Consider the following 25,875-nt stretch of genomic DNA (forward strand, 5'->3'; position numbering starts at 1 on the left):
CTGCTACATGACTATACAGCTAAACCACTCCTTGGCAATGTCCAAAGGACTCACCACTCAATTCCACAGGTATCACTCAGCCATGTTCATTGTTGATCTGTTCACAACAGCTAGGAAATGGAAACAACCCAGAGTTCTTCAACCAACAAATAGGTAATAAAAATGTGTACACATACACCAGGGGCCATTACTCTGCTGTAAAGCAAAACCCTGACCTCTGCAGGGAAATAAATGGTCAGAACTGGAAAAGTTCACACTGAGCGAGGCCACACAGACACAGAACGATGAACAGCAAGCATTCTTTCATCTCAGACTCCCAGCTCCACATCAGCTGTGAGTACAAATCCAGGAACAACTGCAGAAACCAGGAAAGCAAGAAGGGGCCACTGCCGGGGAAGGGGGTTAGTGGAGCATTAGAGTAGCACAGTGCAAGTGATCTGAGGGGAAAATGGAGGGATGGGGGTGGGGACTAATGAGGGAGGGCAAACGGGGGGAGGGGAGAATAAAATAATAGTAAGGATGTTTTAAAAAATCATAAAGATTCATACTATTAACCATCTGCCCTTAAAACTGTAATATACAGTCTGTATAAATATACATATATAGTTTAAATGAAATGTTCTCTTCTGGGCTGACAATGTTCCCTCCCACAGCCATACAATTTAACAAAACCCCAACACCAGGCATGAGACACCCTCTGGGTTTTGAGCAAGGGTGTCCAAGAGACTCTCCAAACATTACAAATGATTGCTATTGCTTTTGTCTGCCACGGTTCCCTGTCTGAGGTGTTTCATCTCCCCAGGAAAAGTTTTGTCACATAACACTGGGGTCAGAGTCCTAGTCTCAAACATGTAAGAGAGATAAGATGAAGCCAGACAAAATCAGCAAGATGGCAGAGCAGATAAGGACACTTGCCACACCAGCCTGATCCCTGCAACTCATGGAAAGGTTGGAAAGCCCCAATTCCACATACACTTCCCCCAATAAAAAGGAATTGAAAGATAAGAATGATACAATACTAAAATAAAAAATAAAAGTTGCCATCTGTATCATCCACCTCTTGATGGACACCATTCCACCTACCATGATCAACTTTTTTTTTTTTTTTTTTTGGTTTTTTGAGACAGGGTTTCTCTGTATAGCCCAGCTGTCCTGGAACTCACTTTATAGGCCAGGCTGGCCTCAAACTCAGAAATCTGCCTGCTTCTACCTCTGCCTCCCGAGCCTCCCGAGTGCTGGGATTAAAGGCGTGCGCCACCACCGCCCGGCTTCAACTTTTTTAAAATTGAGACAGGATCCCACTATGTATCCCTGGCTGGCCTGAAACTTGCTATGTCAGTCAGGCTGGCCTGGAACTCAGAGATCCACCAGCTGGCCTATACCTCATAAGTGCTGGGATAAAGGCTGCGCCATAATAGTCAGCCCCACCTTTTCTTTTAACTAGTTCTTATTGTATCTTATTGTAACATTATATAATTGACATTTATTTTTTATTAACTGTTTCGTCAAGTTATACTGTAAAATCATGAAGAAAAAATAAACAGAAATTTCTATCTATCTTGCATCCTGATATATTCTCTAAATGACTCACCACATAGCTACCAATCAAATACTACTTGCTGGCTCAAATCAACAGAATAAGTTACAAGTGCATAGTCAAGAAAATTCTCTCATTCCACTCTGAGAAACGGTGTACACACACAGGAGGCAGGGACCATGGGAGGTCAGTCCAGATGCCCTTTGGTACGTTGACAAAACATAACCCTTTAAAAGTCTCTTCTCCTCTCCCTGTATGGTAGGGGTATTCTAATTGCATAAAACACACACAAAAATTAGTCATATAAAAGTTGAAAAATGGGGCTGGCGAGATGGCTCAGTGGGTAAGAGCACTGGCTCCTCTTCCAAAGATCCTGAGTTCAATTCCCAGGAACCACATGGTGGCTCACAACCATCTGTAATGAGATCTGATGCCTCTTCTGGTGTGTCTGAAGACAGCTACAGTGTACTTATTTATAATAATAAGTAAATCTTTGGGCCGGACCAGAGAGAGTAGGGTTGACCAGAGCGAGCAGAGGTCCTAAATTCAATTCCCAACAACCACATGAAGGCTCACAACCTTCTGAACAGCTACAGTGTACTCATATATTTATATACATAAATACATATTTATGTATATAATATAAATAAATCTTTTTTAAAAATTGAAAAATGAGAACCGCTTTGAGGGAGATGGAAAAATGAGAGAGACAGAATCTCATCTCCAGACTGTACGGCCAGGCAACTCATTTTGGTTTCTATACATAAACAAAGAGGGGCAGAAATGGAAGCTGAACCTCAAGTAGTTTCCCACTCTGCAATTCCTGACAGCATGATGTCACATCTTCTGTATCTATTCATCTCATTCTCACATGCTCATTTTTAAACTGTGGCATATTAAATTTTAGGAAGTCACTTTCCATGTTCTCCCTATGAAAATTAAAAATGAAACCCATGCCTCTGGGTGACTATAACATGAAAAGACTCTGGAAGGCTATGAACAGAGCTGACAAAGACAGTGAGGCCAACAAGAGAACAATTACAGCTCAACATTTGGAAAGTCTCAGCAATTAACTAACTTCTCATCTCCAACAGCAAGAGCAAATTCTTGATCAAAATAAGGGAAAAGATGGCTTGGGTTGGTCTGTACTCACAGCTATCATTCACGAAAGGAGTGAAAAACTAAATTTAATTTCATCCAGATCAGAGCCACATAGTCAACACATCCAGACCTCAGGAGTCTACTGGAAGGGAGCACTAGAAAGACCCCCAAGGCAAGTTTCTCAGGTTCCCCCCCCCTTTATTTTTGATATTAAAAAGGTCTTCCCACAGCCCAGATTGGTTGGAACTTGCTATGAGGTGGAGAAGCGCTTGACTCCTCCTCCTGTTGCTACCTCCTAAGTGCTAAGATTACAGAGGACCACCAACCATGCCAAGCTAAAAGCAGGTTTGTTAGAGGGAAAAAAAAAAAAAAAAAAAAACACCAAAAACAAAAACAAAACAAAACAAAAACCACACACAAGCAAAAACAACACAATGGCCAGGCATGGTGGCTCACTCCTTTAATCCCAGAATTTGGGAAGTGGGGACAGGCAGATGTTTAAATTCAAGGCCATCCCTGGTCTTACACAGCAAGTCCCAGGTTAAGGCTAGTCTCAGCCTGCAAAAACAAACACCAACCAACCACAAATCAAATCCACTATTAGCTTGGGCATGATTTAAGAATGAAACAACTTGGGCCCAAAGTAACACACACACACACACACACCATCCCAAAGAATCAGATAGGTTACATTCTCAATAACCAAGGTTTATTTTAGGCTCTGGGAACAAAGTAAACCATATAATAAAAATAAGTAAAATCAGGGAAAAGTGTAAGAAGAAAGCAGGTGACAGGGCACACAACCCTGTCAAAGCTTGAGAGGACAAGGAGCCTGCTGCACTTTCTGGAAAGGTTTGACCCTGAATTGGAGAAACAAACTCAAGGGTTGAAGAGATGGCTCTGTAGCTAAAGCACTTGCTATGCCTTAAGAGTAAGGCCAGGGTTGGGTCTGCAGAACCACCGAAGGCTCGACAGAGACACTCATCTCCAATCTTAGCTTTCCTCCAGCAAGATGGAAGCTGAAATGGTCATGGAAGCACAGACAGTGGCAACAAGAAATCCTGCTTCAAATACAGTGGATAGTGAAGACCAAGACCCCAGGTTTCCTACAACCTTCACACACTCACAGTGGCATGCAATACCCCCACACACACACACATACACACACACACACCATCACATTTATAAAAAGGAAATGATGACAGTACAATAATCAAAACTATGAGTGAAACAAATATGGAATAACTGGGTTATTCCAACTAGAAACACATGAACTGCTTTGCTGCTGAGAGAGCACATGTTCATATGTTAAAATAAGCCTTATGTCCAGACTATGCAGAGAAAGAGGAAGGACAGAGACACAAACGGGGGATTGGAGGACTAGGTAGGAGCCTAGGTCACCTCTTCTGGGGCCTAGGCTGCAGGCTTTCTGGAGAAGTCCAATAATCTGATAAAGAAACTAGTTAAGACCCCCTGCCCTGTACTGTGCATATCAACATTATACCCTCAAGTCACCCAGTGGCTTGGTCCCGAGTTACACAGGTGATTCCAGCAGTACAATAAGGGTGGCATGCATTTCCACGGTGGCAGACATCAACAAGGACCTCACCTTGTCACTGTCATCATGACAAATGTGGTCGTGATGGATGGACTGGCACTGAAAAGAAGCACCAACACTACCTACGAGAAAAAGGAAGGAGAGTTAAGCAGCAGTAATCCCTTGCAGCAAACCGCTTCCGCAATTAAAGAGACGCGCGTAATGTCCATTATCCCAGCTAATCCTCAGACACGCTTGTAAAGCAGCAGCAAGATTATTGGTGGATTTTCAAAAGTTAGATGTGTATGCACATGAGTGCGTGGGGGTCAGACAACAAGCTACAGAAACTGGTTCTCCTTCTAATGTGTGGCACCTAGGGACAGAGCAGGCTGTCAGGCACTCTATGGGCCCTATTCGGAGCTTCTCCACACAAGAAAAACACAGACTCAGATTCGCAGGCAACGAGCCAACAGACACCCAGAGGTTATTCTCTTGCTTCCATACACACACCCAACATCACCCACACACACACATAAATTAACATGAGACAAAATTATTTTTAAAAGTACTTTAAACTACAAAGGATAAAGCAAAATCACTGTAACAGATTTACCCATTAACTTTTCAGACACGCAAGAGCTTCCTAATCTACCCAGTGCAATAACCACCCCATCTATTTTATATGGTATTGATTATAGATTTAGAAAACAGTATCGTAATAAACAGTCGGGTGTGGTTGGTGGCTTACAACTTTAATTCCAGCACTTCTGAGATAGAACCAGGCAGATCTCTGTGATTTCAAGACCAGCATAGTCTATACATTGAGCCCCAGGCCAGCCAGACTGCAGTGAGTCAAAAGTAAAATAAGAAAACACTCTCACTTGTAAGAATAAAATTAAGTAAAATTGGGTTAGTGAGGTAGTTCGGTAGTAAATAGTAAAGCTACTTGCTGCCTGACAATCTTGAGTCAGGCACCCCTACAATGGAAGGAGAGAAAGGACTCCTGAGAGCTATCCTCTGACCCCACATGCACCAACAGCCTCACGTATCCCCACACCAAATAAATAAGTGTAAATAAAAGTATACTATTAAGTTATATTCCTATTACTAGTTTCATATAATACAGATATTGGAGGCTGGTGGACTTGCAAAAAGAACTATAAGAATGGACAGGAGTACACACCAAGTCATTTCAAAAGAAAACCAAACAGACAATAATTCGTTCTCACATAAAACTCACGTACTTAACCTATTTGTTCCCATTAGTCACCTGACAAAGATCAAATGTGGCTGGAAGCCCCACAAGGAAGCACTGTGTATTGACTGTGGTTGGGTCCATAATGCAACCCATCTCCACCAGTCCTGGAGAAAATAAAAACCCCACACAAGTGATTTAGAAAATCTCCCCTAACTAGGCCACAGGCAGCATCTGAGTTGTAGTAGTTAGGAGGGTAAGACAGGAGTATTGAAAGTTAAAGGTCGGGGATAGGGAAATGGTTTAGTAGGTGTCATGGTTTGTATATGTTCGGCCCAGGGAGTAGCACTGTTAGAAGGTGTGGCCCTGCTGGAGTAGGTGTGTCACTGTGGATGTGGGCTATAAGACCCTCACCCTAGCTGCCTAGAAGTCAGTATTCTCCTAGCAGCCTGAAGATGAAGATATAGAACTCTCAGCTCTCCCTGCACCATGCCTGCCTGGATGGTGTCTTGCTCCCACCTTGATGATAATGGACTGAGCCTCTAAATCTGAAAGCCAGCCCCAATTAAATGCTGTCCTTATAAGAGTTGCCTTGGTCATGGTGTCTGTTCACAGCAGTGAAACCCTAACTAAGACAGTAGGCAAAAGTCACTCAAGCATGAGGAGCTGAATTAAAATCCCCAGCACCCACATAAAACCAGCTATGGAACACTGGCTTCTGTAATCCCAGCACTCCCAGAGGCTCACAGGCCAGCTGGCCTGATGTATCAAGAGGAAAAAGAGAGAGAGCCTATCTCAAGGTGGAAGGCAAGGACTGAAGCGGAGATTACACTCTGAACTTCATAGACATCTGTGCCTACAACCACACACTGACACAAAGTTAAAGGTTAGCCTGGGCTACACAGCTTACAATATTAAAACAAACATGAATGAACAGACAAACAAGTCAGATGTAGGAATACATACATGCATATGGTCCTAACTACTCCAAATGTTGAGTAAGAGAATCACTTGAACCTACACGTTTGTGGCCACCCTGGCCAAGTTAGTAAGAGCCTATCCTATAAAATGAAATGAAATTAGGGTAGAGACTACAGCTAAGTGCTAAAGTACTCGCTTAGCATGTGTGAGGCCATAGTTTGGCTCCACAGCACTGAAAAAAGCAAGCATGCAAACAGACATTTACATGCAAAAATAAGTAAAAACAAATCTGAACAAAAACCTTACTTATACGTGTCACAGAAGTACTAATTCACTGTGGATGAATGAATGTTCTATGAGGCCAGGAAAAGGCTCAGTGGGTAAAGATCTTGGTTCACAAACATGAAGATCACAGTTCAGATCCCCAGCATCCACATAAAAGCCATGCAAAGTACCACACACCCGTAACCCTAGCACTGAGGGACAGAAACGGATGCTCTCTGTCTGCAGCAGGAAGGCTGAGCTCCAGGGCAATCAAATCAGACTCTGTCTCAAAAAACGAGGTAGAGAGAGAACAATTAAGAAGACACCCAACATTGCTCTCATGGCTCCAAACACACCGGTATGGGCAATGTCTCTCTCTCTCTCTCTCTCTCTCTCTCTCTCTCTCTCTCTCTCTCTCTGTCTCTGTCTCTCTCTCATCTCTCTCAGAGAGATACGTCGCCATGTGGAGGCCACAGCAGGATTCCTAGCATCTTCCCCTCTCACCCCCCAACATTATCGCCTTAAATCTGAGACTGTTGCTGAACTAGAAGTCTCAGTTTCTGCTACTCTGACTGCCACAAATGTCCTACCTCTGCCTCACAGTGCTGGGGTTACAGACCCATGAAGCTATATGTCTGACTCTTTATATAGATGCTAAGGATTCAAATATAGGCACTCATACATATAGGGCAAGCATTCTTAACCCTCTGAGCATTTCTCCCAGCCCTTAAGTACTCATTTTAAAATGAATAATCTCAGCCGAGCGGTGATGGCACACGCCTTTAATCCCAGTACTTGAGAGTGAGAGGCAGGGGCAGGCGGATTTCTGAGTTCAAGGCCAGCATGGTCTAAAAGTGAGTTCCAAGACAGCCAAGACTACACAGAAAAACTCTGTCTCAAAAAAAAACACAAAAGCCAACCAACCAAACAAACAAACAAAAGAATATTCTCTTAGAATTATATTTCACACAATTATCGAAGGAACAAATATACAAACTCCCAATTCGCAATCAGAAGACATTATCCATCATGTTCATAGAGACTGCTGAGTACAAAACCTACTGGTCGGGCTGGTGAGATGGCTCAGTGGGTTAGAGCACCCGACTGCTCTTCCGAAGGTCCAGAGTTCAAATCCCAGCAACCACATGGTGGCTCACAACCATCCGTAACAAGATCTGACTCCCTCTTCTGGAGTGTCTGAAGACAGCTACAGTGTACTTACATATAATAAATAAATAAATCTTAAAAAAAAAAAAAAAAAAAACCTACTGGTCAATTCTGAGCGTGCATCTTTCTTCACCTACTGGTAGTGTCCAGTTGATACAGTTCTCTCTCCTCCTTAAAATTGTCACGTGGCACCTCTATCCAACCTTATGAGGAACTATCAAACTGTTTTCAAAGTCACTGCATCCTTTTATAATCCCAGCAAAATACAGGAGGATATTTTCAGTTGTTCTTGGAGTAAAGCCCACTTTGGAGTCCTATCGAATTGCAGGTTAGAGATTTGCTGACTGTCACTCTACAAATCCCATGCCTCTCTCACTGGAAAACTAGAGTAATATGATGGGCTTATATGGAAGTCACAGAGTGCTTCCGAGAGTTAAGATTAAGCAAATGAAAAAGCTAGTAACACATGCAGGGCATGTGCATAAGCAATACAACATACCTACAAAAGGTATGTTACCTGAACATGGGTTGTTACAGGTGAGAATTTAGGACTGTTTAGCACAGAAATGGTCAAATTGTAATTCTGGGGGCTGGGGTGCCAGTGTTCATACCCATGCACCCATGCAAACCATGCACATGGCCTATTTATCACGCTCTGTCTGGTGACCAGCAAGCCCCCTGTCTACACCCACAAGCACTGGGGTTACAGGTACACACCAGACTTTTTATTGGGGATTTCTTTTTCCCCTGAGGATCTGAAATTAGACCTTCATGTTTACAGAGCAAAGCATTCCTACTCATTGAGCCATCTCCCTGCCCCAAGTTGTTACTCCTGTATCAACAGAAAAAGTTAACAGTGCCAACTTCCTTTCTCTACATCTTCCAAAACTGTCATAGTTGTTATAGGGAAAGCTATCTGGTGTCATCAATAGAAGAGATGGTTGAATAGAATTCTATTCCTTCTTATGGACTATTTGAGCTCTCCTGAAAACTACTGATGTAGAAAAACCACCAAAATTTTAAAGAAACAAAAATGCAAACTTCAAAACAATAAATATACTAAGTTCTTATCTATAAAAACAATCAAACTGGGTATGCTTTTAATCTTAGTACTGGGAGGCAGAGGCAGAGGGGCAGAGGAGCAGAGGGACAGAGGCAGAGGCAAAAGGATCTCTATGAGTTTGAAACCATCCTAGTTTAAACAGTAAGGTCCAAGACAGCCAAGACTACACAGAGAGACCCCATCTTGGGGGAAAAAAATAATAAAAATTAAAAATAGACACAAACTATTCAGAGACTCTTGAAAAAGATAATGGGACAGCGACATGTCTTTGTATTATTTTCCTTTTCTGTAAGGATAAGCTTGACCCCTGTAATTATCAAAGAAGGATGGAGGAGATCTCTCGGTGGGTAAAAGCACTTAAGGGCACATCTGATGACGGGAACTGACCTGGAAGCTTAGGCCAACCAGCCTAGTGTAGGCAGCAGGGCAGTAACACAACGGAAAGATGCTGCCTCAAACAAGGTGGAAGGTGAGGGCAAGTGCTTAAGGATGCCCTCCACACCCATGCCATGGCACAACCACAACCAAAGCCAGAGGAACAGAGAGAGACAGAGAGAGATAACAAAATATTATTACTTATATAATTAAAGAGATATTATTCAACCTTAAATACTAGTTAAAAAAACCGGGCGTGGTGGTACACGCCTTTAATCCCAGCACTCGGGAGGCAGAGGCAGGCAGATTTCTGAATTCAAGGCCAGCCTGGTCTACAAAGTGAGCTCCAGGACAGCCAGGGCTATGCAGAGAAACCCTGTCTGGAAAAACCAAAAACTAGTTACATAATTACACTTATGCAACCTTAGATACTGATTTAACCTTCCCCTTAAATACCTCATGGTCTGACTGCCTTTTGAATCTGGCAGCCAAGGCATAGTAACTAGATAAGGGAGTACAGCCCCCAGAGGGCTAAAGTAGAAAAAAAGAGTAAAGGCAGGCACAGCGCTATGACGGGCGGATACTCGCCTAGGTGCCCAGGGACCTGGCTGCACGGGGATACGGGGAAGGGAAAAGCATGCCCTTCTCTGTGATGTCAGACACCGCTGTGGTTATAAAATGATCCTGCTCAACCTCGAAGATATCTACTGTGACCTCAACTCTCTAAGTGCAGCACAGCCCAGCTTCCTGTGAAAATCGGCTGATACATAAGATGTCAATCACTTCATTTCACAGGCATTTTACCTGTTCAAGTATTATTTTTTCAGTATTGATTACCTCACCTCAAATTAACTGCCAAACTCTCTGTCTCATCTCATGTTATTTCACCAGATACTTCCTTACTCATACAACTACATACTCCTAGTACTAGAAACTTGGCCAAAGGCTCAGATGTGGTAGCACAGGCTGTGCTCATAGCACTCAGGAGGCACAGGTAGGAGACTTCTTTTTAAAGATTCATGTACGCATGTTTGTCTGTATGTATGTAAACGTGTCTGGGCACCCTCTAAGTCCAGAAGGTGTTGGATTCCCTGTAGCTGGAGATACAAGTAGCTATATGGGACCTAATGCAGGTGCTGGGAATGGCCCTCTGGCCCTCTGGAACAGCAGCAAGTATTCCTAACTACTGGCTGGCCTGGGTTACACATCAAGTTCTAACCAGCTAGCTACATGGCAAGATCCTATCAAAAAAAAAAAAAAAAGAAATGAAACAAAACAAAACAACCACCACCACCAAAGGGGACTAAAAACCTAAAAACCCACCATATAGATGATATAGATGTTTAACCACTAACTTTAAATACCATATTTTTGAAATGTAATTTAAGTGAATTATAAGAATGATATGCTGCCGGGCATGGTGGCGCACGCCTTTAATCCCAGCACTCGGGAGGCAGAGGCAGGCGGATGTCTGAGTTCGAGGCCAGCCTGGTCTACAGAGTGAGTTCCAGGACAGCCAGGGAGAAACCCTGTCTTGAAAAACAAAAACAAAAAAAAAACCCAAAACAAACAAACAAACAAAAACAATGAATGCAAAATGAAAATGAGTTTTAAATAGTGAAGACTGGAGAGATGACTGAGCAGTTAAGAATACTTGCTACTCTTTCAAAGGATACAAGTTCAGTTCCCAGCATACAATTGCCTATGCTCCAGGGAATCTTATGTTCTCTGGTCTCTGTGGGTACCTCCACACACATGGCATACACTCATACAGACATACATATACTCATAAATACAAATAAAAATGCCTTTAAGCCAGGCAGTGGTGGCGCATGCCTTTAATCCCAGCACTTGGGAGGCAGAGGCAGGTGGATTTCTGAGTTCAAGGCCAACCTGGTCTACAGAGTGAGTTCCAGGACAGCCAGGACTGCACAGAGAAACCCTGTCTCAAAACAAAACAAAACAAAACAAAACAAAACAAAACAAAAGAAACAAAAAAAAATGCCTTTAAAAGAACCATTTTTACAGAGAAATGGCTCAGCAGTTAAGAGCACTGACTGCTCTTCCAGAGGTCCTAAGTTCAATTCCCAACAACCACATGGTGGCTCATAACCATTTGTAATGGAATGGGATGCCCTCTTCTGGTGTATCTGAAGACAGGGACAGTGTACTCATATAAATAAAAATTTTAAAATCTTTAAAAAAAAAAAAAAAACTATTTTTCTTTCTCTTCATAGCCATTTCTGGAGGTTACTGGTTCAGCCATTATCATCCCAGGACCCCAAAAACTCCTGTATAAATACAAATGCTTAAGATTTCCTAGGCTATGGTGGGAATATAGCTCAGTTATAAAGTACATATGTATCATACATGAAATCCTGGGTTCAATTCCCAACACTATACAGAAGAAAAAAGAGAATAATCTCAGGCAGAGCACACAGGACCCCACTAGGGTTGGAAATCCACAGGCTGGGGTCTAGTGGTGGAGCCTTTGCCTAGCATGTACAAGGGCCTGGGCATGGCTCCTCGTACCAGAATGAACCAGCCCACTATTAGTAAAAAGTATGTTACATCATGATTTTCCATTCTAAATGTCAGAAGATGAAAACGTAGGTCAGCAATAAAATAGTACAAATCAGAAGCAAAGAAAAGGGAGGAAAAGACATACAGAATAAAGTGAATCATAAAATGCTTTGTGGGAAAATATAAACATGGCTAAGAAACTGAATACAGTTAACTGTATTCAATCAAACAAGACAAGGTGTCAGAGGGACTCTAGGACACAGTCCACTCTTACAGTGCATAGCATAGAAGGAGAAGAATCAAGTTCTGAGGGGCTTGGGGGGAGCCCAAGGTTTCTCTGTGTAGCCCTTGCTATTCTGGAATTCCATTTATAGACCTGGCTGGCCTTGAACTCACAGAAACCTGTTTACCTTTGCCTCTGGATGCTGAGATTAAAGGTGTGAAGAATCAAGTATTAAAACATGTAAACTTTTTTAAAAAATCATTAACAGCTAGTCAATGGTGGCTCACTCCTTTAATCCCTGCACATGGAAGGCAGAGGGAGGTGGATCCTGAGTCTGAGGCCAGCCTGGTCTACAAAGCAAGCTAGCCAGGGCTACAGAGAAACCAAGTCTCAAGAAAACAAAACAAAGGCTGGAGAGATGTTATCATTATTGTAAACAAAGTGATTTAAAGCACTGACTGCTCTTCCAGAGGTCCTGAGTTCAATACCCAGCAACCACATGGTGGCTCACAGCCATCTGTAATGGGATCCAATGCCCTCTTCTGGTGTGTCTGAAAGTAGCATATATGTATTCACATACATAAAATAAATAAATGAATCTTTTAAAAAATTATAACAAAATTTCTCAACATTGAAAAAAGAGGTGCCAATTCAGTTATGATGTGTTTTAGGACACCAAGAAACAGAAAAGCACTGTCCCCTCATTACAATTACAACACTAAACACACAGAACAAAGACAGCATCTGGACAGCAGCAAGAAACACAGGTACCTTATAAGGCAGACCTGGCAGGTTAACAGCAGATAATTCAACTGAAACATTAAAGGTCATGGGGGCCCAGACTGATGTATTTCAAGTTCTGACTGGACTGCCGACCCAGACCATTATCTCCAGCAAAGCTGTCTGTTGTAACTAAAAGAAAAATAAAAACTTTCCATGATAAAAATAGGCTAAAGGAATGCATGGCCACTAAGCCAGCTCCACAGAATATACTTATAGCAATCTTTTTGACTGAAAAACAAATCCATCCACAAGCCCACAGGAAAGAACAAACCACACTAAAATAACAGTTAACCAAGAGAGGGGAAAGAAACCACTACAAAATCAACAAATGGCAGAAATAATGCTCACTTCTCAACAATAACTGAGGATTAATGGTCTCAACTCCCCAACCAAAGGACAGGGAGCCCGCACCACTGCACTACTCTGCTATCTGTAGTCCCATGCACAAACCTACACATAGGCATGAGCAGACACACAATTAAAATTAAAGAAGGGCAAAGACTGGCAGATTGGATCAAAAAATAGGAACCATTTATTTGCTGCCTCCAAGAAACAGATGTCACTACAAAAGGCAGATGTCACCTAGGGTGCAAAAGTGGAAAATATTCCAAGTAAATGGACCTAGGAAACAAGGAGGAATTACTGTTCCAGTATCTGACAACAGCAGAACTAGTGAGAAAACATACAGACGGTCCCGTCACACTGAGTAAGGGAACACAGCGGACATCACTACTCTAGCATGCGTGCCAGCACAGGTGCACCTGATGTCACAACAGCTAAGATTAGATGTGAAGCCAGAGTAACTCCAGCATAGCAGTAGTGGCTGACTTCAATATCCAACTAATCCACACATCGCTCTAACAAATGACAACTATAGACCATTCCATCCAAACTCCACAGAAAACACAGTATTCCCAGCAGCCCATAGAGCTTTCCTCAGAAGAGACCACATACTCTTTTTTTTTTATTACATATTTTCCTCAATTACATTTCCAATGCTATCCCAAAAGTCCCCCCCACCCCACCCCCGCTCCCCTACCCACCCATTTCCATTTTTTGGCCCTGGCATTCCCCTGTACTGGGGCATATAAAGTTTGCGTGTCCAATGGGCCTATCTTTCCAGTGATGGTCGACTATGCCATCTTTTGATACATATGCAGCTAGAGTCAAGAGCTCCGGGGTACTGGTTAGTTCATAATGTTGTTCCACCGATAGATAGGGTTAGCCTCCAAACGATGACACCATTGCATACACTAGCAAGCCTTTGTTGCAAGGACCATGATATAGCTGTCTCTTGTGAGACTAGGCCGGGGCCTAGCAAACACAGAAGTGGATGCTCACAGTTAACTATTGGATGGATCACAGGGCCCCCAATGGAGGAGCTAGATAAAGTATCCAAGGAGACCACATATTCTGAGACAAAGCAAGCCTCGACAAATACAAGAAGCACTTGCCTGCAGCCTACCTCACCACAGTGGAATAAGACTGCAAATCAACAAGAGAACCCCTAGAACACACACAACCTCAGGAAGGCTAAACAACACCTTCCTGGATAGCAAATGGTCCTGGAATAAATCAAAAAGGAAAGGAAAACAAAACAAAAAACCACCTTCAATCAAATAGAAATAAAAACACAGAACAGCAGGACATCATGACAGGAGTCCTAAGAGGGAAGTTTAAGAAGCCAGACAAGTAGCACAAGCCTTTAATTCCAACAGAGAGTCAGAGCTCAGTGAGTTCCAGGACAGCCAGGCTCACACAGAAAAACCTTCTGGTCTCAAAACAATAACAACAAAAACAAGCAAAAAAAAAAACAAAAAAAAAAAAACAAAAAAACACACACAAAAAAAAACAAAGAAATAAATAAAAAGAAAAAGGCAGAGAAAGCTCAAATAAATAATGGTTACATCTTAGAGCCCTCAAAATGGAAAATTAAGCCAAATCCCAAGTCAGTAGATAAAAAGAAATCAAGATCAGGGCATAAATTAATTAAATGGGAACAAAGATAATAACAGAAAGAATTAATGAAACAAAAAGTTGGTACTTTGAAAAGTATGATTGACAAACCCTTACCAGTCTAATCAAAAGGCAAAGATTAGTAAAATTAAAGATAAAAGGAGTGCTTCTACAAAGATACCAACAAAATTCAGAAAATCATTAAGGTTTTTTTTGTTTTTGTTTTTTTGAGACAGGGTTTCTCAGTATAGCCCTGGTTGTCCTGGAACTCACTCTGTAGATCAGGCCAGCCTCGAACTCAGAAATCTACCTACCTCTGCCTCCTGAGTGCTGGGATTAAAGGCGTGCGCCACCACGCCCGGCCATTAAGTTTTATCTTGACAATGGGTATCATAAATAAAAAACTAAATCCAAATAAAAAACAAGCCCAAACCTATTGGTTAACTCTTTTTGCGGGCTTGTTGGTTTGTTTGGTTTTGAGACAACATCTCTCTATTCAACCTTGGCTGTCCTGAAGCTCTCTTGTCGACCAGGGTGATTTTTGAACTCAGAGCTAAATGTGATGGCACAGCCTTTAATCCAAGCAGAGGCAGGAAGTTCAAGGCCAGCCTGGTCTACAGAGTTCCACGATAGCCAAAGCTACACAGGAAAAACCCAGTGTCAAAAAAAAAAAAAAAAACCAAACAAACAAAAAAAACCTCAATAACTGGATTAATTCTATAGATACTTGTAACTAGTTAATAATGGATATTGGGGGCAATTTTTTTTCCCATAGCACCATTAATAAGCAAACTTATCCCAAGCAGAAACTGGTACAAATTAGGAATGCCTTATCAAGCAAGGATATTCCACTAACGAGTAAGGCAAATTAAGAAAAAGTTTATTAGGGGCTGGTGAGATGGCTCAGTGGGTAAGAGCACCCGACTGCTCTTCCGAAGGTCCGAAGTTCAAATCCCAGCAACCACATGGTGGCTCACAACCATCTGTAATGAGGTCTGATGCCCTCTTCTGGTGCATCTGAAGACAGCTACAGTGTACTTACATATAATAAATAAATAAATAAATAAATGAATAAATCTTAAAAAAAAACTATTTAAAAAAAAAAAAAAAGAAAAAGAAAAAGTTTATTAGTGTACAAAAAAACTCCCAGTAACCTGGCTTTTTGTGCCATTAATTTTTAGTGAAGAAAAATATTATATAATTTCTGTATTAATTTTCAAATAGAAATATAAATGAAGCATTGGAAATTATGTGTATGTGCGCATGTGCATTTGCGCACGTGTACACACACACCATATTGCACAAGTGTTGGTCAGAGTTAGATAACCTGGAGTCTCTTCTCTCCATCCCACGTGGTCCTGGGGTTAGAGTCGCTCTTCAGGCTCAGTGGCCGATGCCCTACCTGATGAGCTGCTTCCAGCTCTTGAAAATTATTTTTAAGCATTTGTTTAGAGAGATGTGATTTATGACCCAGCCCATTAGCATACACTGGGCTACATCCTAGGAACATTTGTGGTTGTCCTACTACACGCTTCTGGTCAGGCACACCAGCAAACACTCAACAGTCCAAAGAACATTCCCTCTGTGTGTAGGTAGTTTGAATGAGTACTTTACGTTACTAAAAATTTTCTTTGATGAATTTAGCTTTAATATGCCAAGAATATGAATATTTAGTATGCATAGGCATATGTGCAGGCAAAACACTACACATAAAATAATGAAATAGTATATATTTTTAAGTAATGTGGAAGAGGAGGAAAAGGCAAAACAGAGGAATGGCTGTACCTGCTGCTGCTGCTGCAACTACAAATGGCTTAAAACTTTAGAGAACGTTTACAACGACACAGGTCACTCAGCTAATGAAGTTCTCCACTTCTCATTGTGTCCATGGAATTCTAATACTGTCAAACAGTTCTTCTGTTTGATGTAATTGTGAAGGTTACTGACTTAAAAAGCCTGGTCTGTTTTCTTCCCTAGAGAGTATGTAGTGATGGACGGTTCATTATTGCTAAGAGCGATTTACACTATCCAGCCCGCTCATGTACTTACATGCCATCATACACTGTCCTGTCCCTGCTTTTAAACTAATATCCTATAACATCAACTTTATCATTTAACTACTGAAAATGCATAATACAGGGGTATTAATTATATTCATGTGTGTGAACAGCTGCTATTTTCAAAGCATTTTCATTATCTCAAACCAAAAAAAAAAAGAAAAAAAAATCTGTATCAGTCAATAACTTCTCACCATGTCCTTTTTAAAAACCATACAGCTTCAAAGGACTTAACTTTCAAGTTACAATATGCTGCCACCAGGTGGCAAGAGCATGTTATGGCTATGGAAGGGAGGCAAAGACTAACTTTTAGCATCACAAAAACTTAGAATAGTAATACCATCTATACAATGAAACTTTAAATTCACTATTTCTTATACTTGCTTGTATAATTTTTTACATGCATTGATGTTTCGCCTGCATGTATGTTGGTGTGAGAATGTCAGATCTCCTATACCTGGAGCTACAGAGAGTTGAGAGCTGCCAGTAGGTGCTGGGAATTGAACCTAGGTCCTCTGGAAGAGCAGCCAGTGCTTGTAACCATTTTTCTAGCCCCAATAATGAAACTTCTATTCCCTCAAATTAAGGGAACATACTGAGAAGCTAAAGTATGGATTGGTGGTAGAGTTACTATTTAGTATGTGGTTCAGTACCAACAAGTACCATAGAAAATAGACCTTTAGTAACTAAACTCATACAAACTTTAAATAAATGAAGTTAGGGAAAATGTTTAACATGAGGCTGGAGAGGTGGCTCAGCAGTTAAGAGCACTGACTGCTCTTCCAGAGGTCCTGAGTTCAAGTCCCAGCAACCACATGGTGGTTCACAACCATTTGAAATGAGATCTGATGCCCTATTCTGGTGTGTCTGAAGACAGCTGCAGTGTACTTACATATAACAAATAAATAGTTTTTAAAAAGAAGAAGAGAATGTTTAAAGTGGAGAAAAGGAAGGCTGGTGGTGGAAGGATACACCTTTAGTTAGAGCACTCAGGAGACAGAGGCAGGCTTACCTCTGAGTATAGTCTACAAAGAGAGTTCTAGAACAGCCAGGACTACACAAAGAAATCCTGTCAAAATAAACAAAACAAACAAAAACAAAAACAAGGAAAAGAAAAGGACTCTAAGTTAGTGACTGTGTCACTGACTTAATCATCACTTTACCTTGCAAAGTTTCAAAATTAAAAGTTTTAATCCGATACCAAATAATTCCCAATTTTTTGGGGAGTAGGAAGGGGGACAGTTAACTGGGGACTGATTCCACGGTGAACAGTGTGTTCGATTAGCAAACACTCATCCACCACTGAGGCCTTCCATCTTTGCTTTTTGCTTGTTTGTTTTGCTTTGTTTTCTTTGGGGTAGGATACTGGGTGGCTGGCCCTGAACTTGACCGTTCTGCTTTTTCTTCCCCAAATTATAGGTGCACACCATCATTCCTATTGAGATAGGCTATTGCTACAGGCCCCACACTGGCCTCAAATTCAAGATCCTCCTGACTCAGCCTCCTAAAAGCTGGAATAAAAAAATGTCCAATTCCAAAGTATTTTTTAGCAAGAAAATTATTTATCTAGATCCATTTCATGGGAAAGATCTTTGGCTTTAAATTCATATATTAGCACACATGTTCCAAACAGCCAAACAGCTATGAGCAGAAACAGCAATGCTAGAGGAAAGAGAATGTCTTACTCAGAAGTCTGTCCCAGAACTGTAGGAACAAACACAGCAGGCAAGGCACAGGCATGGAGCGTGACCCACAGAGTAAGGAACAGAAATGAACCATGCAACTAAAGCTACCTGGATTCTCCACAAAAGGGACAAGACATACCCTGCAGTAAAGGCAGCCTTTTCAACAAACAGTGCTGAGAAAGCCAGATATGAAGAAAACTGAAATTAGATTCCTATCTCTCACTCTACATAAACACCAATGGAAATTATCAAAGTCAGGAAAACGTTTCAGAGTGGAGGCACAGACAATGATTTTCTGAATACAACTCCAATGGCTCAGGAAATAATAACAGGAATTGAGAAATGGGGACTGCAACAAATTAAACTGCTCAACAATCAAGAGTGAACAGACAGACTGCAGACGGAGAGAAGAAATTTACCAGCTGCTCATCCATCAGGGAATTAATATACAAACTACATGAAAAACTCAAAAAACTCTGGTACAAAAGAACAAATAATATAAGTAATAAATAAACAGAAATTTCTCAAAAGAAACACAAATAGTCCTTAGCTGGGCATAGCTTTAATCCCAGCACTCAGGAAGTAGAGGCAGGCATTCTAGACTAGACTGATCTACAAAGTGAGTTCCAGGACAGCCAAAGCTACAAAGAGAAACCCTGTCTCTTGACATAGATATACAGATAGGTAGATTAGATAGATAGATAGATAGATAGATAGATAGATAGATAGATAGACAGACAGACAGACAGACAATTAGTTCATAAAAGCAAAAAAAAATGTTCAACATCTCTAGTCATAGGGAAATTTGCATGCTGAAGGTTGGAGATGTAGCTAAATTGGTAGTGTGCTTGACTAGTTGTACAATGCCCTGTGTTTGAACCCCAGCATATAAACTGGGGCACAATAGTAAATGCATGCACTTCATAGCAGCACTATGAAGGCAGAAGCAAGAGGGCCAGCATTCAAGGACAGAGATAGATGAGATTCTGACTCAAAACCTTCATTGAGAACGGGGCATGATGGCACAAATATAGAATTACAGCCCTGGTAAAGCTGGAGGATTGAAAGTTCAAAGCCAACCTGGGCTATAACTAGACCCTGATTCATGAAACAAAAAAACTCACAAAAAAAAAATGTCTTTAGTCTCCCAATTGCAAAGATTATAGGCACAGGTGAACACACCTAACACTCTTTATAACCCAGGCTAGTCTTGAACTCATGGAATTATTATGCTCCAGCCAGAGCCATCATGTTTGGCTTGAATTTGTATTCTTTAGACTAGCCACTGTGATTAGAGTGAGTTGGGAATTGAACTCAGGACCTCTGAAACAGCAGTCACTGCTCTTAACAGCTGACATCTCTCCAGCCCTGTTTGTTTTTAAATCACAGAAACAGGAAAGGAAACTAAGATTTGTATTTATGCTGATAAACAAAACCTGTTATTGTCATCCAACAGCTACAAATATGAACAAAACCAGGGACTGGAGAAACGGCTCTGTACTTAAGAGTATATATTACTTTCCCAGGTACTGCTACTCCAAAAAGAGAAAGGGGAAAATGAGGGCTAGGAGCATAGACCAGTGGTAGGCCTAGCCTAGCAAGCAAAAGCTATGGAATCAACCCTCAGAACCACAAGAAGTTGGAAAAGGGAAAATGGAGAAGGGAAGAGGGCAGTAAGAAAGGAGGCTTGGGATGATGGGTGAGTTCTCAAAGCCGAGCAGGAGCTATAGTCTCAAGTCAGAGAAAGTAAGAAACTGAAAAGACATCGGGTAAGTTCAAATGTGGTAATGGGAGGGCAGGTGTGGCTCCAACAGGAAGAAATGGAAAAATGCAAGCCAGCTTTGTGTCTCTAGGGTCCTGGCTCCCTCTGCATTCTCAGAGCTGCACTTACAGTGTAAGGCACCAAAGCGGTGTGTTTATATTCTTTGTGTGCCACATGTAGAGGTCTGAAGACAACTTGTTGGCAGTCAGGTCTCTCCTCTCCTTTTACCATATGGGTTCCACATATCAAACAAGCTATCAGGCTTAGGGACAAAACAATTACCCACTTATGAGGCACATTTTGGAGGTGGAATGAAAATGGAAAGGACTTGGAAGCCAGAGGGTTGGTGGCGAGTGCCTTTATTCCTAGCATTCTGGAGACAAAAGCAGGAGGATCTCTGAGTTTGAGGCTATCTTGGTCTACAGAGCTAGTTCCAGGGCAGCCAGGGCTATACACACACACACACACACACACACACACACACACAGAGAGAGAGAGAGAGAGAGAGACAGACAGACAGACAGACAGACACAGAGGCAGAGAGACAGAGACAGACAGAGAGACAGAGATAGAGGGAGAAAAAGAGAGGAAGAGAAAAGAAAGAAGAACTTGGAGAATGATGTGGTGGAGAGAGATATACAAGAAAATTGCAGTTGCTGAACAATTCCCAGATTTCCCAGCTTAAGCAGCTGAGTGCCATTTTCTGATGAAAGCTACTAGGAAGGAGGTAGTCTGCCTGGATAATGATAGTTTGGGACATGTAAAGTATGAATTTCTTGTAAAATACAAATCTGAGAATTCTCATCATGTTAGTGGTATTTATATCTCTGGCAACAAATGCTGTCATCTAGAAAAAGAACATAGAAAAGAAGAAAAGAGATGAGGACACAGGCCCAAGTCCTAAGGATAAGGAAGTGATAGGGAAAAGAGACCCACCAAAAAGTTTATACAAGCTGGGCAGTGGTGGCACACAGTTTTAGTCCCAGCACTTGGGAAGCACTTGGGATCTCTGTGAGTTCAAGGCCAGCCAGGACTATGCAGAGTGACAAGTCAGGACTGCACAGAGAAATCCTGTCTCAACAACAAAACAAAACCAAAAACAGATAAATGATAGCATTAGAGAAATACATACATATATATACTAATAAATAAACTCACAAATAAATATAAAAAAGAAAAACAGAAGAACTTAAAGATGAGCCTCTTCCTCATCCATAGGACCTGGGTCTGTGCCCTCATCTCTTTGGGTACACAGTAAGTTTAAGATCAGTTGGGGTTCATGAGAGCCTGTCTCAAAACTGTACATCAGTGGTACAACAAACATATTTCTAGCACTTGAGAGACTGAGCCAACAGGACCTCGAGTTCAATGACAGCCTAGGTTACAGAGCAAGAAGGAAGGAAAAGTCTGTCAGTTACAGAAGCTAAGAGACTGGAATACCTGGGAAGGTAAAAACTCTGTTAAAGACCCAGCGAGAAGTGGCCTGGGGTCCCTCCGTTGGTAAGTCACTCACTGATGACAGCAAAGAGCAGCTTCCGAGATGGGGAGAAAGGATCGAGCTGAAGGGGCTGAAGGTGGTGAGAGCTTCACCAGAAGCCTGTTTCTGACTCAGCTTCAGCCAGGAAGCAGGTAGACAACTCCACCTTGATCCTGCTCTGCCAATCCTCACCCTCCATCCAGAGCATAGCTAGGCAAAACACTCGCTCTGGCAGCACTCCATCCCTAGCCCTGGTTTATTCAGATCACATCGGAACAAGGGTAAATGTGCTGATGTTCTCCCAAACCATATAACCATGCTCCCCCTGGAATCACCAAGAAACGCCGTTCATTCTCTACAAAAGGCCCGTCTCTGTCAGTTCTTCCAAAGGTAACCATACAAAAGATGTTATCTTGCATGGAATGCCAGACAAGTCATGAGAAAAGAATGCGTTCGATTATGTCACTGAAACAAAACCTTTTTGTTTGTTTAGATAGGGTCTTGCTATGCACCCGTAGCTGTCCTGGAACTCAATGTGAAGGCCAGGCTGGCCTCAAACTCAGAGATTCACCTGCCTCTAACTCCTGAGAGCTAGGATTAAAGTCAGGCACCATCACACCCGACTGAAATACAAATCTTAGTCATGCCTTAGAGATCTTGTTCGCACTGGGTTATGTGCCATACAGATCATCATTCAGGTCATCTACAACGCAGACTCTGTGGGAGCCTGCAACACTTACCAAATGGACTAATTTGCACTGACTGTATCTTGGGGGGGGGGATGCCCCTTTAATTCCAGCACCCTGGAGGCAGAGGCAGGTGGATCTCTGACTCTAAGGCCAGTCTGGTCTAAAGAACCAGTTCTAGGACAGTCAGGGCTACACAGAGAAACCCTGTCTCCAAAAAGAAGTGGGTTGGTGGGGAAACGAAGAGAGACAGAGACAGGAAATATGAAAACAAGTTAAAACACATTTGAATCCAAGCACATGTAAGTCTGGCTACATAATGGCACGAGGCTTTTTTTTTTTTTTTTAAATCATCTTCAAAAAAGCATGTAACATAAAAAAAAAGAAAGAAAGAAAACAAAAATTCCAAATGATATTTACAAAAATAAAGACAATAGAGAAATATAGAGGCACTAAAACACTTGTCTTTAAGTTATGGGAGTAAAGATACTACTTTTAACTCTGTTCCTGACAGTGAGAAAGCCTTCATCTAAGTGAACCAACAATGCAAGTAAGACCCTCAACATCATTAGTCACCAAATACAAAAGAAAGCAAGACACACCACTTTGTACCCACTAAAATACAGCAACAAATATTGACAGAGATGAGAAAATAGAAGATTCAAGTGTCACTGCAGGAAGTAACAATGATACAGATATACTGGAAGAGTTTGGGACCTTCTTGGGGTTAAATACAATTACCTGTGACCCAGTAATTTTGCTCCAAGGCAGGTTTATAGGCACAGTGGAAAATGAAACATATACTCATGTAAACCTTCCATCATTCATGAGAGTCCAGTGGCTGAGAAGGATAGGCTATATATTTTGTTAATGGATCTAAAATAATGGAAATTCAAATTATTCCATAACCTCCTAAATTAAGAAGGATAGCTGCTACATCCATTACTTAATGCTGGCTGGATAAAATGTGATCTATACATATAATGAATATTGTTTGGTCATAAAAAAAAGGAATAAAGCGTGGACATTGTTCATAAAATGCAAATTTTTCTAATTCCATTTACATAAATACTCTAGAACAGGCAAATCTAAGGACAGCCTAAGGCTGTCTATAAGTGACTGCTGCTGGGTCAGGGCTGTCTTTGAGCAGTGAAAATGTGTTCTACCTTAGACAGGAGTGAGAGATACAGAAACTGAGCTTACTCTATGTAAGTGAACCATGTCATGTGGGGATCTAGAGCGCAATCTTGAGTGTACCGTGTGCAGATTTGGCGTTCTGTCTTGTGTTTTTGAGACAGGCCTTACTCAGCCAAAGTGTTAGATGTTTTAAGGGAGTGAGACGGTGGGCACCATGGCAGCTTCTAAGGCACTTTTAATCCTCCATTTGTTTATTTGCTTGGCTACTCATTGTGGTGACTTACTGGGCTGCAAACTTGCAAAATGTCAATGTTTCTAAGTGTGTATTATCCATGCAACCAAACGCAACATTTAAGAACCAGATAAATAACTAGATTAACTTGAAAAAAGGTTTTGTTTTATATGTATACACACACACACACACACACACACACACACACACAGGAGGCTAGGCTCAGTGGTATGGTGCATATTTAGTATACAGAAAGCTCTGAGCAAATCCTCAGTACAGTTAGTGAACCTGCAGCCGCTGAGCAGCTTACACACCAGCACTACAGGACTCACATGACTGCTTTCACTCATCACCACAGAACTCAGATACAGAGCCTTTTGTTTCCCCAGTTACAAATGTCTACATTTTTCACAATATTTATTTTGGTAACCAGAGGCAATGAATGTATACCTTTTGCCTGTTTGCTTGTTTGTTTTGAGATATGATTTCTCTGCATAGGCCTAGCTATCCTAAAACTAACTCTGTAGACCTGCCTACCCTCAAACTCAGAGATCCACCTGCCTCTGCCTCCCCAGTGTTGGGATTAAAAGAGTGTACCACCAGTCAGTTAAGAATAAATGCTTTAAAGACAGTCATAGGGGCTGGCAAGACAGCTCACTGGATCCAGGGACTTCCCACCAAGCTTGGTGACCTGAGTTTGATCTCTAGGACACAAACAGTAAGAGAACCCAGTCCTACAAGTCCACTCTGACCTCTACACCATGGCAATCATAGGCACAAGGATATACAAAAACACACCTAGTTAGTGGGTTTTCTAATGTGCGTTGGTATTTTGTCTGCATGTATGAATGTGTGAGGGTGTCAGATCTTGGAGTTACAGATGATTCTGAGCTGCCACATGGTTGCTGGGAACTGAACCCATGTCCTCTGGAAGAGCATTCAGTGCTGAACTGCTGAGCCATCTCTCCAGACCCATAAAATAATTAAAAAAAAAAAAATTGGGGCTGGCAAGATGGCTCAGCGGGTAAGAGCGGCTGGGCCAAAGGTTCTGAGTTCAAATCCCAGCAACCATATGGTGGCTCACAACCACCCATAATGAAATCTGATGACCTCTTCTGGTGCATCTGAAGTCAGCTACAATGTACTTATGTATAATAATAAATAAATCTTTGGGCCCGAACAAGAAGGGACTGAGTGAGGGGAGTTGACCGGAGCAAACAGGGTGGACTGGATGGAGCAGAGGTCCTAAAAATTCAATTCCCAACAACCACATGAAGGCTAACAGCCATCTGTACAGATACAGTAGACTCAGATACATAAAATACATAAATAAATCTTTAAAAAAATAAGTAAAAGTAATTACTTAAACAAAAATAATAGGATTCTGCACTGCTGCCAAGCTGTAAGATATGAGCTGTTCTACACTGTCAGACCCTCCCCATCATGAGACTCTCTAGATGCTCACAGCGTATCTTATGGTAGACATCGAGAGAAGTAATGACAGTCTCAGGGCTGGTCTGGAATCTCAGTACCTGGAGGCTGGGGCAGGAGGACTGCCTTAAGTCTTGTTTGTTTTCTCTTTTGTTTCATTTTATTCTTTGAGGTAGGGTCTCTCTGAGTGGTCCTGGCTATGCTGGAACTCAAATATGCAGACCAGACTGGCCTGGAACTCAGAACTGCCTGCTTTGCACTACTCCACCTGCCTGAGACTTGCCTCAAAAGTGGACTGGAGAGATCCTCTTGCAGAGGGGTGCCAGTTCTGTTTCCAGCACCCACATCAGGCAGCTAACTTAGACTTGCAAATCTAGCTTCACTGGGTATGACTCTCTCTTCTACAAGGCATACATATTTAATCCCAGAACTCAGAAGGCAGAGACAGGTAGAGGCAGGTAGATCTCTGTGAGTTCAAGTTCTAGGCCAGCCAGGGTTATATTGTGAGACCCTGAGACATCTGTCTTAAAAATGAAAAAAGAAAACAAAAAGAAAGAAATTGACTTAAAGGAAAACAAAATAGAGATGGGTATTACCTCTTACCACCAAATATTTTCCTATCAAATATCCTAATTAGCATAGGAAAAAATATAAAAGGCATTCTCTCTCATGAATACATATCAGAGCCCCAAATACCAATAAGTAAATCCAGAATGGTAAGACTTATTCCAAAAATTAGCGGCAATACCATACTGAGAATAAA

General features: G+C 41.7%; 1 protein-coding gene across 5 annotated transcripts in view; it reads right to left on the reverse strand.

Moving 5' to 3' along the window:
- Positions 1 to 25,875, reverse strand: part of Rnf38 (ring finger protein 38) — a 107,696-nt gene that overhangs the window by 56,992 nt on the left and 24,829 nt on the right. For 4 of the 5 annotated variants that reach the window (XM_011250115.3, XM_011250117.3, XM_011250116.3 and 1 more), the window contains exon 2: positions 4,248 to 4,318. The exons of the other annotated variant lie outside the window; for it this stretch is intronic. In XM_011250115.3, the coding sequence (XP_011248417.2) occupies positions 4,248 to 4,318 (71 nt within the window). The remainder of the gene's footprint in view (positions 1 to 4,247; positions 4,319 to 25,875) is intronic. 5 annotated transcript variants of the gene reach the window in all.

The sequence above is a fragment of the Mus musculus genome, chromosome 4 (assembly GCF_000001635.26).
Source record: "Mus musculus strain C57BL/6J chromosome 4, GRCm38.p6 C57BL/6J".
NCBI classification, from domain to species: domain Eukaryota; kingdom Metazoa; phylum Chordata; class Mammalia; order Rodentia; family Muridae; genus Mus; species Mus musculus.